The following is a 19,253-nucleotide window of genomic DNA, read 5'->3' as shown; positions in this document are numbered from 1 at the left end:
ATCTTAGTGTTTTGCCAATTAGTCCTCATGGCCCACCAGTGGGCCCTGGCCCACAAAGGCTGAGAATCACTGAGTTAAACAACACAGAGTAAGTTAAACATAAGCCTAAAGCCTGATTTGTACTTAGTTGTGTGCCGGTGTCATGCACCGAAAATAGCCGATCTACATCTTATTCTGAAAGGCCCTAATGACAAAATAGACAGCATAATTTGCCATATTGATTCTATATGTATGATTAATACATAGCTGCATGGCAGTGTCACGCTCCAAAAATAGCTGATGTACGAGATCACAAAACATCTCAAGACAGCTTATTGTGAGATTGTAGATCATCTATTGTCCAGACACGATGAGCAACAAAATATAAATCAGGCATAAGTGAAAAATAAAAATGGATCATGTGTTTTTCTCTCAGAAGGAAATACGAGACGGTCAGTTCGGTAGAATCCTAGTCCATCTCTCGGTGCAAGTGAAATGTGAGTATATGTAGCAGAGCTCTTGAAGACAAAGGGAAGGGGTTAAATAACAGCTGCTAATTCCACTGACATTTTATAAAACATAAACAGCTATGTCACCGATGCCATTTGCCAGTTTAAGAAGGCCAGTCTATGTGCCACAGCCCATCTGGACAGGATTGTGCCTCATCATATACAGGTCTAATCGCTATTTGGAAGAAGAAAAAAATAAACAGACAAACCACACTGAAGCCTAATTTATACTTTAGTCACAAGACTGTGACACTTGCAGTAATTCATTTTAAATGTTGCCCTCGTGTTGCATTTATCACATTGTGTTCCACCAAACCTAATTTTGAACAACTTTATTATTAAAGATCTTAATCAAACTAAAATCATTAATTTGGCATTTAAAACACCAAGACAACCAATGCACATGCACACGAACACACACACGAACACACACACACACACACACACACACACACACACACACACACACACACACACACACACACACACACACACACACACACACACACACACACACACACACACACACACACACACACACACACACACACACACACACACACACGTTACTATACTAGTTTAGACCCAGGTGTCGGGGGGTTCAATAATAACATTTGATCAATCATGTACTGTATGTGCACGGTAGAAGAACTAATGGATCGCTGATGGAGATGAGGTGAAGCTTAATGTGCATTGGAAGTTGTGGCCTACATGGGACAGAAATAGGCTTTTCTAAAATCATTACATACTGTAAGAGGATTAGTAAAAAGGAGAGTCAAATTAAATCAAGCCATTCTACAGTACAATGATGCTAAATGTCTGCTCAAACCTTCTCTGTCAGTGCTAAAAGGTGGAAAGAGATAGGATTGAATTTGATTGATTAATTGATTGATTGATTGATTGAATGAACTGAACTCTGAATCAATTAATCAAATTCAATCCTACCAGACTGTCTCCCACCAGAAATGTTTACATTGCAGCAACACAAAAATTGCAGAACAGGATTGTCACAATCCAAGTCAAAGCAATAGTGGCCTATATCAAATGATATGCATGTAACTATACCTCTACCTCTATGTACTGCACAGTATACCTCTGTAAGTGTACTGACATAAACATGTCGATCACTCTAGTGATAGACCTGAGAGCCGACCAGTAGAACTGGCGTGATGATGTTCTCCACTGCTGTCATTGCTACCTCAACTCTACTATTGTAGAAAGATGGATTTGGGGTGCAGTAAATCACTTCCTAAGCGAAGTGTATTGTTGTGGATGCAAAACATGTCCATGTATCTAATTTAACTAAATGAGAATATATGTTAAATTAATATATAACCACAGATTATCAGATTACAGACAGAAAGATTGGTGAAGTCTGGGAGGAACTACAAACTTCAGAATTCAGAATTACAGAAGCCTGAGCAAGAAACCCAGCTGTTCCAATTAAGGAAACACGGAAAGACGGACAGAATGTGACAGAAGAGGAGAAACTTAAGGTTCTCTGGTCAGGCACACAAGGAAAAGACACAAGAGATCATGAATTTCCCCACTTGTGAATGTGGATAAAAGTTGTGAGAATTAAACTGATGACAGACTGCTGAAAAACTGGCATAAATAAATCAAATATTATACATTAACCACTTGAACCCAGAATCCATATTGGGAACATTAGCCAAAAATAGCAGAGAGAGAGAGAGAGAGAGAGAGAGAGAGAGAGAGAGAGAGAGACAGAGACAGAGACAGAGAGAGAGAGAGAGAGAGAGAATAGTTTGAGAATCAAGGCCAAAATAAGAAGAGGATAGGATAGGATAGGATAGGTGAAGAGAAGAGAAGAGAAGAGAAGAGAAGAGAAGAGAAGAGAAGAGAAGAGAAGAGAAGAGAGCCAACAACAACAGCATCAGTAACCTCACAGAGCATGCCCAGTCTGCGGTAAAAGGCTGATTGGCTGAGGAGCATGGAGCTAGGTGACGTGGGGAGTCAATATAGGAAAGCCAGTGGTCTCTTTGTTGGCTTCTAATAATAACAGAACTGAAGAAAACTTACTGAACCATCATTTCAAACTGCATGTGAGCAATACAGCAGAACAGGGTGTGTGTGTGTGTGTGTGTGTGTGTGTGTGTGTGTGTGTGTGTGTGTGTGTGTGTGTGTGTGTGTGTGTCTTTCTGCTCATCTATGCCACAGAGATTATGGCCGTTGCCATTTATTTTTGAATGGAAACAGACAAGAAGGCAGATCAAATGAAAGTCGATGAGCCCAAATTAGACCTATACAAAATATAGTATTTCAAACAGGTCAATAGAATTTCAGATACAGGTCTAATCGTTGATTAGAAAAGTATTTATATCAGAAGACAATGTCTGTCTATAACAATGTAATCTAGATAGATGGTCTATCATAGACCTCAGAGAATACCAAGGACCCCGATGGAAACAAGACCGCAAGGACTTTTTTGGACGGACCAAGTATTATAAATGTAATTGTGATGTTTACATTTTTTGCCTAATAAAATATTCAATCAATCAAAAGAAACAGAGCTGTACAAAAGGAAGGAAATACAAATAAAATTACAGTGGTGTCTGAAATGTTTCTGTTTCGAGCATGTTGTAGGAGGTAGACCCCCCCTGCCCTCCCTGCAGAGCATTGTAGTAAAGTATAGATGTTTCCCTCTCCTTCTGTGTCCCCTCTTGGTCTTCCAGTGGTAGGTGTGTGTGTGTGTGTGTGTGTGTGTGTGTGTGTGTGTGTGTTCGTGTGTGTGTGTGTGTGTGTGTTCCACCGCAGACTAGAGAGGATTATGTAATCTCCGCTCTAGTCTACGTGCTTAATGGGAGGTGCAACATGGTTGCTGGCCACTGGGCTGCTAGATGGATAACAAAAAAAATAGGGTAAAAGAAAGAAAAGAACACAAATAAAATAGCAGAAAAATAATGAAACCATGTTACAGAAATGTTGCCTTACCAAAACTAAACATTTGCAGGAGCTTTCACAGCGCATCAATTCTTATTTATTTTTGGGGGCATTCCTCACCTCTTGTTCTAAACACAGCCATGCATGTGTGTTGTTCAGCGATTCCCATGTCTTTCCATGATAGACTACAGATTATGAGAATTCCCTAAATTAATACATGTGATTAATTAATTAAAAGTGATTAAATATCGAGGTGCACTCCGGTATTTATCCATGATTTATCCTTCAGACCTATGGGAGGGGTGTCAGTCCCTCAAAAAAAAAGAGATCTACAAGCTATCGACGCGTCGCTTGTAGCTCTACTCTTTTTGGCGAGCGGCACCGCAGTACTGCGGCGATAGAGCGTGTCACGTGGTGCGCCTTCATCTCCTATAAACATCCCATTCGACCCTGGCCATGAAGGCGTCTCGCACCGAGGGGGCAGAAGAAGACGTGACCGGGCTGTTGTTTTCGCTGTTTTTCGTGATCGGTCGACTATTTAGGACGTACTTTATTTTCGTAGAGTAGCGTATTTCTTTACGGAACTAAAAGAAAATGGCAAAATGCACAAGGAAGAGCCGAGTTCTGCTTGTTTTTTCGACCACGAAGTTGTCCTCCTAATCCCGATTGCGAACCAAGGACCCCAGACGGTAACCGGAAGACTCGCCCCAAGACACAGTCGCCCCCATTTTCTTCGCGGACCGCTCGCCTACCGGCGGTTCTGGTACTCTTGTATTCGAGGTTAAGAATACGTTTATGGTTAGCCATAGTTTTACTGAGGTTCCGTTTAGGAATAAGGTTAGGTTTAGGCATAGTTTACTGAGGTTACGTTTTTGGGAATACCAGGTGACGACCGTTCCGAGGTCGCCGGATTGCCCCAGGGCGACGTGTTTGGGGGCGTGCGTTTTGGTACGTCAGAATCACACAGAAAGGGCTGAAATACAAGACTAATCCACATTGTTTGGGGGGTATTTAATTTGGCCTCGCGGTCTTTAACTTGGGCTAGTTAATTCATACCGAGCGGGGCCATAATGGACCAGGGTGGCTGCCCGCTAAATGGCGGTGGTGGTGGCCCCGATTCTGGACCCAGTACTGGGATGATCACACTGGAAGACCTGGAGTCTTTTGATGAAGACACACATTTAATGGATTCGGGCCATGGGAGCCTGGAGGATGAGGGGGACACTATGGAAGAGGAGCAGCAAGGACGCCTGCTGAACTACTGGCAGGTGGCGGCCAGGGGACACCAAGTGGAAGTCCCAACAGGTAAACAACATAAAGGATAAATAAACCATTGTGGGCGGCGGTGGGGTCAGCCTGGAACAAACACAGTCTTTAAATCTACATTAAGATTCTAATTTGTATTCATTTCGTGAGCAGGACGATTATATTGGCTGTGCCATGTTGGTACCACAGGCAGACACTGATGCACAATATAAACCTATGCTTGTCTCCAGTGTTGCCAGATTTTGTGAGAGAAATAAGCAACCAGGTCTAGGAAAACAAGCCCAATAGAAGCTACTTTAGGCCTATTGTAGATCTGTTGTTTTCAAGAAATCTTGAAATAAAGGTGAATAGTTTGATGATGTTTTGAAACAGTCTAACAACACAAATCTGGTATGCGGGTTTCCCTGGCACAAAACATTTTCAGATGGGGTTTAGGGACAAATACATATTAACATGGCATGGAAATATTTGAGAACCACTGGTTTAAATAATAATAATACAAAAATTGGAAGCAAGCCCCAATAAGCAACTAGAAACACTAAAAACAAGGCAAAAAAAACACCAATATTTACAAGCAACTTTACAAAAAAGGAAGCCCAAAGTCGCTTATAATAAGCCGACATGGCAACACTGGTTGTCTCCATGAGCCCACCACCACCACCACCAAAGGTACACAGCGACCTAGATTTTCCTGACTAGATCAACTAGTTCAGGCTAGACATACATGTGTAGCCTCAGCCTGCATCGAGTTGTCAAACTTGACCAACTTCTAAGCAGCTTGAGAGCAACTTCTAAGAAACAAATACAAATGGTATAGGCTACACGTATAACGCTGAATCTAAGTCACGTAGTCAGTGTTTTATTAAGTTGTTACATTGTAATACACCGTTTCAACATCTAAAACCACACGGTGCGGTGGTGATTAGTATCAACATAGAAACGGGGACCAAAGTACATTTGAGGTGTTTGGGATATATAGTGGAGGAGGCGTCACAATATTATTTGTCAGCAAAACAATAATGGTACCAGACAGTTATCATCCAGTGCAAATGTTAAGCAATAGTTGTGCCTTGGTTTTGGAAGGGCATATAAGTTGGGAAAAGTAGTTGAAACACGTATGTTTATTACTAATAACATGTCTAAATAGAAACGAAGTATGGGGAGAAGTTTAGGTATTATTACACAAGCCTCACAGAGATCAGAATACAATTCGTCGTCACATCACAGGTTAACAGGTGTAAAGAAGTGGGTGAAATTAGTTTTTGTACATGCCACAGTTTTCAGGGTGGGGGGACAAAGAGGGAAAGCAAGGAAAGAAACATGTCAACAGAAAAATGAAAGAGATGTACAATGAATGCATTCATACACAGCATAAAAAGCAGAAGGTATGTACGTGAGGTTATAGTAGAAAAGGTGGCGAGGTGCTGACTGCTGGAAACACACTTTAAAATAACACTCTGGCTCAATTTTATTTATTGACGTTTGGCCATCACAAGTAGAATGAACGTGCATTTGTTTATTCTTATGAAGGCCAGTAGGCCGAAACGTCAATAAATTAAAAGGGAAGATAATCAAATTGAAGGAATCTGTGAATAAAGTCCAACATAAGGAATAAAACAGTCAGAGTAAAGTGTCCCTGGTTGGAGTAGATTGGGAGGCAAATGCATTTAGTATCTTACACCTTGGCTGCACATCACAACAGAACTAGCCTAATTATTCACATTTTGCGAACACTGTCCTAGCAATTCTACTTGCTGAGTAACTCAAATAATTGTAAATTAAACAAAGCTCTATTCACTTAATCTCTTATTTCAGTTATAAACCATTTATAGCCATCAATGCACAATCGCTCATGAGTAGGAATGGTGATAAGGACCAAATCAAATTACGAATATTTTGACCAAATAGCTTGGATTTGATTTGATTTTTTTTTCTTACAAAAAAAAATCAAAACATCAGCACGTCGCGGGTTTGAATCCCGATCCCCACGACCTGTGCTTTAATGTGCATACTGTATGACCTACTTGCATATGGTGTCTGGAATGTAGACAGGGCACACCGAGTTGAACTTTTCAACATCTCTTCGGCCTCAACCAGACCAGCAGATTCTCTGATATCTGATTCCACATTCAGCTGTCCTTAAAAAGCTTTCATGTAGGAAGGGCACTTTTTTCCTAGTCAGTTTAAAGTGAAGGAGATTGTCTATGAAAAGCAATTTGTCAACACGAAGCATAAACTACAGCTGCTATCCAGCAAAAGCACCGCAATCTGTTTGACATTTATGCTGTCATTGTATCATGGTAGGTAGGTGGCAATATCCTAATATCCTAATCCTAATTTGTCAGATCAGACATTTCTGAAAGAAAAGGTTCTCCCACACATGACTGTGTGGGATACAACGTTTGCAAAAACATTCCAGAATGAAGCCACTGCTAAATGCTGACCTGCAATATATGCTAAACAAAAAGGGGTATAAAGAGATCAACTTCCTTTACATTTTAAGTTCATTTTAGGAGCATAATCTTTATTAAAATAGTATCTCTTCAAACCCACCCCAAGTCTGTAACCTGGCCTGTTAGGATTTGAAATGTTTTGAGGGAAGTAACTATCAAACAAATGTGTGTTAGTTGAGAGATTGTATGTTGCGAGTGTGACGTTTGTATAAATTAGCTACACGTTATGAGTCTACTGCTGCTCATTGAGATCCAATAACACAGACTGTCATGTACTAACTATACCCATGTTCTTCGCCCACCACACCTAAAGTCTACAGCACTAATTGAGGATTTAGCATGAAATCACACAAGCTGGTGCTCTGTGACTCAGAGAGGGATTAACTAGCTTGGCCGTACTGTCTGGTACAGAGGTTTTGGCATCTAAATCCTGTCCAGAAATACTGTAGTTAAGGCAACAGGCCACCAGGGGTCAAGTCCAAAGTAAACTTCTTTACTGTGTAATGTAACTGGCAGGGAGTTGGGGGTCGCACTCACACAGGTTTGTTTGTGCTCATTTCGAGTTAGGCCTTAGTATAACAGACTTGGTGACAAAGTGTTCATCTGTACGACTGTTACTACAAAAGAGTAAACATATAACTGGATTCCACTCTCACCCAGTACAATTTAATAATACTGTAAGTAGCCTTTCACAAGGTATAGAATTGTATTATCCTACTTTCCACGTATGTGGAAACAAATATGGCTTTGTTATTTACAATGGCTCCTCACAAAGCTAAAGGAGGTCAGAGGAGCACAATCCATCACCTGACATGGTGTATGCATTATTTAATCAGTGAACACAAAAAAAAAAGACTATCCCATTAGGCCTAACAAAAAAATATGTTGGTTTCCGGTTGGCGACCGACCCTATTAAATACGTGCGACCCAGATGATTTTATTGGCATTTGGAGTAAAAAAATAAAAAATAAAAAAAATAAGTCAAAATCCGACCGAGTCGATCAAAAACGTCTTACAAAAAATATATTTGGTGCGACCACATTTGCGAAGTTTAATCAAAGTTTTCTTTCGTCTAAAATATCATGTGCGCAAATGTTTTGTTTTACTATTCATGCGTCATTGCGTCATCGCGAGGAGACGGCGGCGAACAACAACAACAGCAGCACATGCATGTTCTCCTCCAGCAATGGACCTGTGTACACTACAATGTCTGTCGTCTGCCCCTCAGACTAGGGCAGAGGACCAACAGCATACCCATACATATATGGAATATCTATATAATATGGAATATATTATATTCCATAATGCTACGCGCAGTTATAGCCTAGACAATGTAGTGACTGTCGGTTCGTCAATCACAGGGAATTTAAAGGCAGTAAGTGCGTCACCACGCTTCTCATACGGTCCATGCAAAAGATGTTGTAGAGACTACAGAAAAAAATAGCCTTTAAACTTCTCTTTTATTGTAGCCAGTTGCAAAGAAAAATCACCCTTGACTCTCGTTGCATATGCTGTTGAAAAGACAACTTTGGCATGGACGGGTGGTGAGTGTGTGTGTGTGTGTGTGTGTGTGTGTGTGTGTGTGTGTGTGTGTGTGTGTGTGTGTGTGTGTGTGCGCGCGCGCGCGCGATGGGATGCGTTTGCGCGCACTTCTCTCACACAGACAGTAGCTGCTCATTCCGCCTACCTGTAGGGTTGCCTCTTATTCCAAATAAATTACTAGGCGCCATCTGAAAAGTCCTTAATGCTGTAAACAGCTTCTAACAACAACTCTACAAGACGTTGTGATCCGCTGGTCCACCGGTTTAATTCATGTGCCGATACAGACGTCTTCGCATCTATCCAGCTGTAGCCTATTAAAGCTCGTTAAGACTCGTCCGAAAGTTTAACAAAGAGTAGTGTAACATTTTTTTGTCAGAGGTTAAAACAAGCCAAAACAGTGACATAAGGTGAGCTGAGAGATGAAACAGGGACCCCCTTCTAGATTGTATGACATTTTCACTTGGTCTGCTCTTTTTTCCCCTCTACACCTATAGAGCGTCGCAGTTCCCGCCCACTTCCAGTTGCCGGAAGTAAATACTCAATGCATTTTTCCCATTGACTTTTCCGAAAATATTTATATAAATTAATTTAAGCCTAGAATCAAGCTATCCAGGATCCTGGTGAATCATGACCATAAAACGTTTGATTCTGTGAAACAACTTTTTTGAAAACGGCAAAACAAAGGGTATTTATTAAACATAGTATATCATATCATTAAATATAACATTTAAAAAATCACAGAAAAAAAGGTTTTATGGTCATGATTCACCAGAATCCTGGATGGCTTGATTCTAGGCTTAAATTCATTGATATAAATATTTTTGGAAAAGTCAATGGGAAAAATGCATTGAGTATTTACTTCCGGCACCCGGATTCTGCGCAACTGCGATGCTCTATATACCTCTTTGCCAAAAATAGCAGATCTACAAGCTTGTGAGCTTGTAGATCTGCTATTTTTGGCTTTAGTCCACCACAGAAATGGGATGCTAGTGGTTAATGTAAAACATATCATATCACACAAAGATTTGGTGGCCCCCTCCTGTAGTAACTCTGAGGACCCCCTAGGGGTCCCGGACCCCCTGTTGAAGACCCCTGGACTATAGTGACATAAGGTAAATTTCTCACCTTGAAAACAATTAAATGCAGACCATGTCCTGCTATGTGTCTGAATGCAAAAACCTTATTTATTTATTTCTGCTTTTAGTTCAAATAAGAAAATCATTTTGCATTAAGATAAGATTTTGTTAGTTAAAAAAGATTACCATTTTTAATAAATAATACAATTTCTCAATATGGACCCATAATAAGTTTTGCCAAAATCATGCAGCTCTAACAGCTAACAGCAACAGCCATAACAGCAATGGTACAAATAAATAAATATAAATAAATGATATAGGCTACAGTAGTAGTATTCTTTTTAAAATTCTTCTTGTTTTTGTAATGACTTTAGGCCTTTCTTTGCATAGTTATGGCATCAATATTATAGCCATATCAAAAAAATCTAGATAGAAAATAGAATATCGGTATCGGTAAAACCGGTATCGGCAGGTCAGACTTTAAAAAAAACGGAAATCGGTATCGGCCAAGGATTTTCCAATCGGTGCATCTCTAACTCTATCTAAATGTGATATGTGGCACTTTATTTTGTATCTTTTACTCAGCTGTGTGTTTCAGTTGTCTGAGTCAGAATGCAGGGATGCTTTGGCAGTGTTTCTGGCAAGATGGTTTTGAACCTCCCTGAAGCCGAATATACTGCATGCATAAATGCAATGGATGTGCAATGATAGCGTTTTAAGCAGTAAAGCTGTATACTGTATATCAGTAATAGAATGGGCTTCAATGTTAAAGCTCTTAGTTCTGAATTGAGCTCATCTCATACCCTGGGGTAAAATGTTTTGTTTTCAAATCCTGGTTTAATTCATTCACCAGTCAGTATTCTTGGTTTTCCAGCTCCTCAGGCCATTGGTTTAGTCAGTTTGATCCAGGGATAGCCAGTAGCTAAAATATCTGCTTCAAAACACTTTATTACTTGAAGATGTTTGTTTTGTATTAATATTTTTGGTATGTGAGTGATACAGCACTTTACTTTGGTACTTTACTTAGAGTTGAATTAAAACTCAAAAGTATTCAACCAGTGTGTGGACATTCTATTCAAAGTTTTCAATTGTTTATTGTTTGCTGTTTTCAGACACTATTTTGTAAGTGCAGTGTACATGAACCATTTAATGATTTAGAAATTGGTAACTCAGGAAAACATAGAATATATTAAAAAATAATTATTATCGATCATTGCCATAGGAAAAAAAAAAAAAAAAAAAACTACCTACCCATCCTTCCCATGAGGAAAATAAAATAAAATTCCTTGCTACCCATCATTCCCACAAAAAAATAAAATAAAAAATAAAATAAAATAAATTCCCTACCTACTCAGCCCTAAAATGACAGCCAACCGGAAACCAACGTTTTTTTTTGTTAGGCCTTAAATTAAGATTCAGCCAGTATGTAATTAAGGCATTGATTCATATAGCTCTCCTCTAAGTGATAAGTGGTTTTAACTTCAATTGTAGCCTAATAAAAGAAAATGTGGTCAGTAGAGCACAGACCTTCACCAAGGTGGCAGTTTGTCTATAAGGTGTTGTGGTGCTATATTCAGAAAGTTATATGCATTTTTGTGACATGTCATGCTCATTGCCATGCCCACTTTTCACCAATCAGTGTAAAAACATTGATCTGTTTTTCTGATCAGATTTTGTGCAAATCCATAACTGCTTGAGATATCCTATTAACGGACAAAGAGAAGGGGGTGAAAATATTACCTCCTTGGTGGGGGTAATATTATTTCTAAGCCGTTTCTGTTATACTGTCTGAATTGCAAATAGCATTGCAATGCAGCAAGTACATTTCTTTCTGTTCTTCTTTAATTTTTCTCTCATTTCAGTCATTGCCAACGCCTCCATGTTGCAGGCTATAGTACATCATTGCCAACCCTTACCGTTTGGTCCGGGGCAGAAAGTACCATAAGAGATGCAATAAACCGTAAGCAAGCAATAGTAGCCATAGTAATACACAAATCCCCACATTGGGAATTACTGGCCTGATGATTGTGCTTCTGCAGTAATCCTTATTGTGATAATGCTGACATTTGTGTCTTAGAGCTGATAAGTTGTAAACAAATGATGATTCATACATTCCATTTCTATAAACCTGCATTTGCTCTTTCTTTCTATATCAGTCTACATCAGCACAGGATTAGTGATAGCAAATAAAGATTTGCCTGCATTGGAATGGAGCAAGGTATTCTAGGGCCAGATGTAAATATCCACTATTTTTATGTAATGATACTCCACTCAACCTACCACAGGTAGGGACCCCATTAAAGGCCAGGCGTGGACATTTCATTTAAGTTGCCTTACATGGGATCTATCACAGACATGATTCTCTGTCGTAGACGTCAGACTAGGCACAGACCGAAAGGGTAAAAGTGTGTTATGACCATTCTGTGTCAACATTTGGTGGCTCCAGAAGTGCTGCTATAGAAACATGGATGAGTGTGCGATTATTATACTTGACAGTCCTCTAGGACGGTTAAACTGTACAAAGCATGTGCTCTCGGCAGCTGGTCTCAAAGTGCTGGCTGCTATAGAAACAGAATAGTTTGCTCTCGTTGAAGAACACACAGAGGAAGGTAGGCTGTCCCCCAAGACTTTTTCCTCTCTTGCCATGCATGCACAATTGTCCATTTTGAGCGAGTCGCCTGATCAATGATTTACAATGTTAAGCCTTATAAGGAATGAGAAGTCCTCCTAATTTTATCCTGTACAGGTTCAGCATCACTGACACCAACACACCTCAACTGACAGCTTTACCTACATAAATGTCGTGGTTGATCAGCTTAATGCTAGGCCTATGTGTACCAATTTGCCCAGGTTGGCATCGATTGATGAAAATCAAAGATCAGGCAGATTGACTGATTCCTGCATCCTCAGAATAAAAAAGTAGTGCACTTTATACTTTGCTAATGATGAAGATGAGTTTTCCCAGACTATGAGATGTGCGGAGTGGTATGGTGTCTGCGCATCACGTGCCATGTCTTTCGAGCTCAGCAAATGCTTTGCATCAGTACTAGAACATGCCAAATACACTACAGACCAAAGATAAGTAAATGTACTCTGGGCACCACAATACCAAAACCTTAATTTGTTCAATACCTTTTATAAAAACAGAAAACAATCCCTGAATGTCCCACTGTTTTATTGCATAAACACCATGTAATGTTCAAAAGGTATAGTCTGCTTCTAGACATACAGTAATTCAACCAGCCAGTAAAGTACAGTGAACTATTTATCTGACATTGTCAGCATGCTGCTGATAATGCCAGCGTATACCTAGCCCTGAGCAGGTTTATCCTCTTGCCTCAGCATCAGTTCTAATAAACATCATGCTGATACAGTGTCCTGTCAGTCTGGTGGCCAGCAGGGAGCCAGCTTTTCTCACGCAAGCTACTTTACCAACACCAACTGGCAACAAATATTACCATCCTGTAGGAAACCTTGGATGTAACCTTAGTGTAGATCATGTAAAATGAATAGCCATAAGACATAAATAAATATGATTGTACTGCATATTGTATACGTAGTAAGAAATGTATCTAGAAGAGACATTCCCATAGCAATTCTGTTCTTTCTTGTCAAACACTGAAGAGGAAGTGATCAACACACTGGGGCCACTGTAACATGTTTGTTCAATATTGAGGGCAATAACTTCATCGCATCCCCCAGCAAAGTTGCTGGCTGTGAACCTGGAAGTTGGGAGCTCTATGCATATTGTATAATATGCATAGACCAGAGAAATGTTATGCCTGAATGTTTCATTCCATCTCTGTAGTGAGTTAGATATAATTATTGTTCATACATGAAGAATGGCAATTCTATACACTTAGTATTGTATGCAGTATGCAGGCAAAGTCAGGAAGTACATGACGAGAATATTTTGCTGTGTGCATCCAACACAAACAGACTGACACAGCCTCAGGAAACAAACAATGAACATAGGAAACACAAGGCTCGATATTATCTTGCCCAAATACTGTGAAGCAAACCAAAAGCAAATAAGCCAAGTCGTTTGCAACTACTAAGCAGTCTAACATAATAATTCAAGTTGTCTGGACATTAGCCAACTAAGATTTCTTTTTGTTTTTTTTCTGACAGATATGGCCCAGCCCATCCAGCAGTTGACCACTAACAACCAGGGACGTAGTGAGAGAGAGCAGGTCCCTTTCTCACTCATCACACGCAAAGAAAAGGTAAGTCTTTCTTCCTCACTGCCATTGTCAATTTTGTAAGAGAGGAGAAACGAGCACGAATACATGAAGCCCACTGCGCAGTGATGTGGCCATTCAGCCTGATGGAACGTGCCTAACAATGCCAATTTACGTGCCAAACATTTGCCGTTGTATGCCCACACCCTACTGGCTGATGCCATGAGAAAAAAATCATGGTAATGAAGTGTATAGACCAGGAATATAACTTGAAATGGATATTTTACATGGAAACTTCCCTCTTTGACTTCCAAACTATAATCTGTACTTGGTATCCGACCAGAATCATGTATTTTCTGTTTATTCAAGAGCTGAAGAGATGGGGAGACTCCTTACAGTTACAGTTTAGGCATTTAGCAGACGCACTCCAGAGCGACAATAAACTAGGTAAATAATAACATAAATAGAAATCAGAGAGAACAGTGCCTCAATAAACTGGGATACCAGGTAAACAATGAACCTAAACAACATTCTATCTAAATAACATTCTGTACATTGAAACAAAGATAGACAACTATAAGATAAACATGCTTTCTAAATAACATTCTGTACATTGAAACTATAAGATAACCAGCAAAACAATGACTGTAGCATCTGTCTAAACAACATGCTATGTCAGATTATGGCTGGAAAGTGGGAGTGAGTCCTGTTCTGACTGCAATGGGGAGTTTATTCAACAGTTTGGAAGCCAGGAGGGAGAAGAGTCTAGCAAGTGTGGAACATTGTCCAGGTTTAGGTTCTTGAGATCAGAATGTGCAACAAGGTCTGGGAAACTTCCATTTTAAGGCTTCAATTTCATATATTTTCACCTAACACACAGTGTTTCATTTTATGAATCAGTTAATTAGAAAACAGGCCTCGTGAATCATGATTAGGCAGACAAAAATGAAGAACACAACATTGTCTGTCAGTGAGACACTACTAGACACAACTACTGTGAGTGGTCTTATTTTCGCAAAGACAATCCAACCACCTACTACAATAAGCTCCATAATCTCCTATGGGGAATGTATAAATAAGAAGGTCTAATAGGTTTAACCTGAGTTAATTACCTACTCTTAGAGCACTGTCTAAAGTGTCTATTATTATATACTGGTTCAATACATACAAAAGAGGAAACACTTTGGCCACAGATAGGTTGTCATTCTAAAGGCCTAACCCTTGATTTGTCTGTATTATTCTCAATCCCAAGAAACAACTAGGAAACGGTTACATCTGAGGATGCAAGAGCATCCAATCCAATATTAAAAATACAAAATATGTTTAACCTATTCGTAAAATTCAACCCACTGATATGGAAGTCCTAATAAAGTTCACTTCTGTCTCTCTCCATTTCCAGTGTGGGGATGTTCTATATGAGAAACGCTCATATGAAAAGGCCCATTGGGCGTGCATCACAGTACGCGAAGACACCTACGAGCAGAGCATCTGCTATGGCTTCATGAGGATAATGAGATACATCTGTCAGCAGAATTCCTTAGGTGGGTCCACAAACACCACAAATTACTCCAATAAATTTCAATGACAATGTTTCAAGCCTGGGCTCTTCGTCGGGTCAAATGCATTCTTCATCCTGATCATAATCATATTTACCCAGAACCCTGACAAGTGATGTGCGTATTCTATCAGGATGTCATTAGAGGGTGTACATTTTCTTTTCGTACTCCTCCGCAGGTGAATACCTGGGCATGTCTCTGCCCATTGTCACGGTGGTGCATACAGATGAGGGCCAGTCTGTGATCTCCCGTGACGTCACGGTGGGCTATTACCTCCCCACTAACCACCAGGTCCAGCCCCCGCAACCCATTGACAATGACATCGTCATAGAAGTCTGGCCCGCTGCTATCGTATACACAAGGTCAGTAGAGAACAGATCATAGTAAATGCCACTATTGTTGTTGTATGGCATTCCCTGATCAGCGCTGACGTTGATGAGATGACTTTGCGGATATGTGAGGGAACACTTTAACCACATTTACCCCTGGCGTCCCTTTTTGGGACATGTCAGTGTAGAACTTTCAATAATAATAACAAAAACGTTTTTCAACAATAGAAAAACAGCCGAACTAATGTTGTGAGCTTGCAGATCTGCTATTTTTTATATTCCTCGTATGATAATCCAGGTTGTACACGAAAGTTATGGATTGCAGCTTGGAGAGAAATTAGCTATATTAATGGCCTGCTGCATGTACATGTCACTGACACGAAAATTTGATGTCTATCTCCATATTCGCCCACCTCCCTCCCCTCCCCAGGGGTTTTGGTGGACCCACCAATGAGGTGACCATCGCTGACCAAATCCGTGGCATGGCCGAGGTGTTGGACGCTCCCGATGCGTGTGTAAACGACTCTTTCATCATAGCTGGCTACACCAACCCTGCTCACAGCAACCGTCGAAACGAGATCTGGTTCCTGGAGCGCTAAAGCCACATTTATACTCCGCACGTCATTTGCCGACAAGAACTCCATCTTCAAGATAATGCGGCAAGCGACACCATTGTGCGATGGATAGTAAATTAAGCTTTAACAGACCTTTACCCCCCACACGCAGCAGACATTCTGACATGCCATATCAGAGTGAACAAAGCTGAAGTCGATGCCATTTGTTTTCTTTAGGTGTTTCTGTGTGCTAGAATGTAGGAGTTGTTCATGCCGATTATACACAGTAATGCCTAAATTAATTGATGTTAGTGCACTTCAAAATGCCTGCTGTGAAAAAGGTATATTCATCTACTTTTCGCACAACACTTTCGACAAGTGTGAACATTTTTGTCATGCTAATCAGTCAGAAATAGGTCCTTTAAGTCAAATCCCTTGTCGTTAAAAGGTTTTAATTAGCCTTGGGAGAGCAGAGGAGTGACCTATCTATGATCCTTGACAACACCCATCTTATGGGTCCATAAACCTAGCCTGTCACCCAGGTTCTGTTTAGCTACAGCCCAAATGTAATGTCCATCACCCTCCTTCAAAACAACCACAAACCAACCGATCTCATTCCCAACAGACTCCAAAATAGGTTAGAATAGATAGAATATGTTTTATTTTTTTCCAACAGAACTGGAATATATTTATCGGATACCAACTACAAATGAAAATGCCATAAGATTCTAAATCCTGTGCTTTCCTTATCTACCGGTTTGTTCTAGTCAGATATGGGAACAGGGGAGATCAAGTAAAGGTTATCTGTGTTGAGACAGTTTATAAAATGGAAAGAACATCGCTTGTGGAACCATAAAACAAGCATAACAAGGCAAGATGCAATGATTCACAAAGTTACTTAACAAAACTAAAATTAAAACTAAACATAAGCCTACAGTATACAGTATGAATGTAAAGGTAGGTACAGGGATTTTGTGAAAACAAATGTGATGTTACAACAAACCAAAATCTGACAAAGTCACTGATTTTGTATTGCTGAATGACAATCAATAATGCTACACCATTTCCTCATTTTGAAAGTCAATGCATTCCTCATTTCTAATGTCATGTTCTCACACACACACAAAATAGAAGGCTGTGTACCTTTTGCTGTTTCAACTTACTGCTCTGTGTCAATGTTAGTTATGTGTGCACTTCTGTACGTGAGTAGATAATGCAACACTGAAGAAAAAAGACCTAGAGCACGCCACATAGAGAATATTACAACTGCAGTCACAGTTAACACATTTTTCAGATATTTGTCTATTTGTGTGTCTATTTTAGTTAAAATAATTAATGTTCTATTACCAATTTTAGAAAACGTAACAAGCTAAAATACAAGAGTGACACTCAAAGAAATCATTTTCAGTCAATGTTTTCTAATTAAACAAAGCAACGTGTGTAAAAGACATATGAAATATTCTGTGATTGTGCTACGTGACGTTCATTATTATTTTTTAACAATTCACAGTATATGGTTTTGAAGGAAATCAGGAGTTGGTAAACAGATATTTATGGGAGTGCTAGTCAAATGGATAGAAGCTGCATGGAACCAGGATCTTCACTTTGCTAAATCATCACTGTGTGAAGAATTGCTCATGAAGACAGATATATATTAACAATAAACACTGCATCTATCTTGTGTATGGAAAAACGTTGTTGTAAATGATTTTCTACTTGAAGCGCAAATAATACAGAAACTTCTTGAGACTTTGCTCTATTTGCATTCTTCTCAAAATTCCTTAAAGGAAATAATCCAGGTTAGTCTTTGACTGTTGCTTAGTGATAATAAGTAAATGTTAACGCAGGATCGTCAATAAAGAAAGATTCCACCACAGCAGGGATATGGCATGACAGTCATAATGACAAGCTGGTTGTCCTTGAAGCCTGCATGTCATATTAAGGGGAAAATCAACCTTAAATAGTGCATTTTACAAAATGTTTTATCACTGTGCAAATCGCAAAGTTGAAGAAATGGATCTAATTATACATTTCTTTTCCTATGGATGCGACGTCTGGTTGAACAGAACGGAGCAGAACATTCAAATCCATCCAAAGATTCTTTGCATTGAGTAAACTAGAACTTAAATGAGTTATTTCAAAAAAACGTTGGGTTGATTTTCCCCTTTAAAACAGCCGTGGTATGTGGGAACATCCAGTTTGAGGATTGTAATTTTGTTGCGTTTTGCTTATTTTTTGAGTGTTTTGTAACTGTGCTGTAAAGTGCAACACCAGGAGCTACTGCTGTTTTCAATGTTTTGTTCTATAAATATACTTGTTTTCTTTCTTTTAACAATAAAGTTATGTTACATTTTATCTTTGGTTATTTGTCTTATTGTTGTATGAATGCAGAAGACATTTCAACAAACAAACAAACGAAAAGCACAGCCAGAGGTTCTGGTTTTGAGTTGTCACATATTGCACAGATGCTGTATTGCTTGCTATACATCGTTGCTGTCCGTTGGAAACCTTACATGTGTCCAAAACCGTTACTTTCCAGGAAATAGAACAACAGTTTTCAGAAACAGTGAAAATAGCCCATCTACAAGCTCACAACGCGTCGCAGACCCGTTGTGAGCTTGTAAATCGACTATTTTTGCTTGACACTCTTGTACGACGAAGTAGGGCATTAAGTGACGAAAAAACAAACGGTTTAAATATAGATGTTTTCTCCCCGACAGCAACGATATGTTTGGTTGATACTCCAATGATTATATTCAGTATCCCAGTAAAATCTCTATGAGAGTGCTCAAAAGGAACCAAATGGAGAGTTAAGGGTGATCCCACCCATCTCTTTGGTCTCAGCTGACAAGCTGTGTTGCAAGTACTTGCACCAAACGGCAACCGTGCTTACAGTATAATGAA

At 39.6% G+C, this 19,253-nt stretch overlaps 2 protein-coding genes across 2 annotated transcripts in view; one reads left to right on the top strand and one right to left on the bottom strand.

Annotated features, from left to right (window-relative positions):
* Nucleotides 1-19,253, bottom strand: part of fancm (FA complementation group M) — a 52,723-nt gene that overhangs the window by 29,983 nt on the left and 3,487 nt on the right. The window lies entirely within an intron of this gene.
* Nucleotides 3,841-18,683, top strand: soul3 (heme-binding protein soul3). The gene is made up of 5 exons (XM_084044025.1): nt 3,841-4,697; nt 13,861-13,955; nt 15,310-15,451; nt 15,645-15,828; nt 16,226-18,683. Exons 1-5 carry the CDS (start codon nt 4,463-4,465, stop codon nt 16,392-16,394), a joined length of 825 nt encoding a protein of 274 aa, XP_083900151.1. The 5' UTR covers nt 3,841-4,462; the 3' UTR covers nt 16,395-18,683.

Source organism: Gymnoscopelus microlampas (genome assembly GCF_963454915.1).
Source record: "Gymnoscopelus microlampas genome assembly, chromosome: 20".
Classification (NCBI taxonomy): domain Eukaryota; kingdom Metazoa; phylum Chordata; class Actinopteri; order Myctophiformes; family Myctophidae; genus Gymnoscopelus; species Gymnoscopelus microlampas.
This window is presented reverse-complemented; position numbering and strand designations above follow the sequence as displayed.

Coding starts and splice junctions, on each gene's coding strand:
- soul3 (XM_084044025.1), top strand. CDS start 4,463: ATGGACCAGGGTGGCTGCCCGCTAAATGGCGGTGGTGGTGGCCCCGAT. Junction 4,698..13,860: donor CCAAGTGGAAGTCCCAACAG/GTAAACAACATA, acceptor TTTTTCTGACAG/ATATGGCCCAGCCCATCCAG. Junction 13,956..15,309: donor TCATCACACGCAAAGAAAAG/GTAAGTCTTTCT, acceptor CTCCATTTCCAG/TGTGGGGATGTTCTATATGA.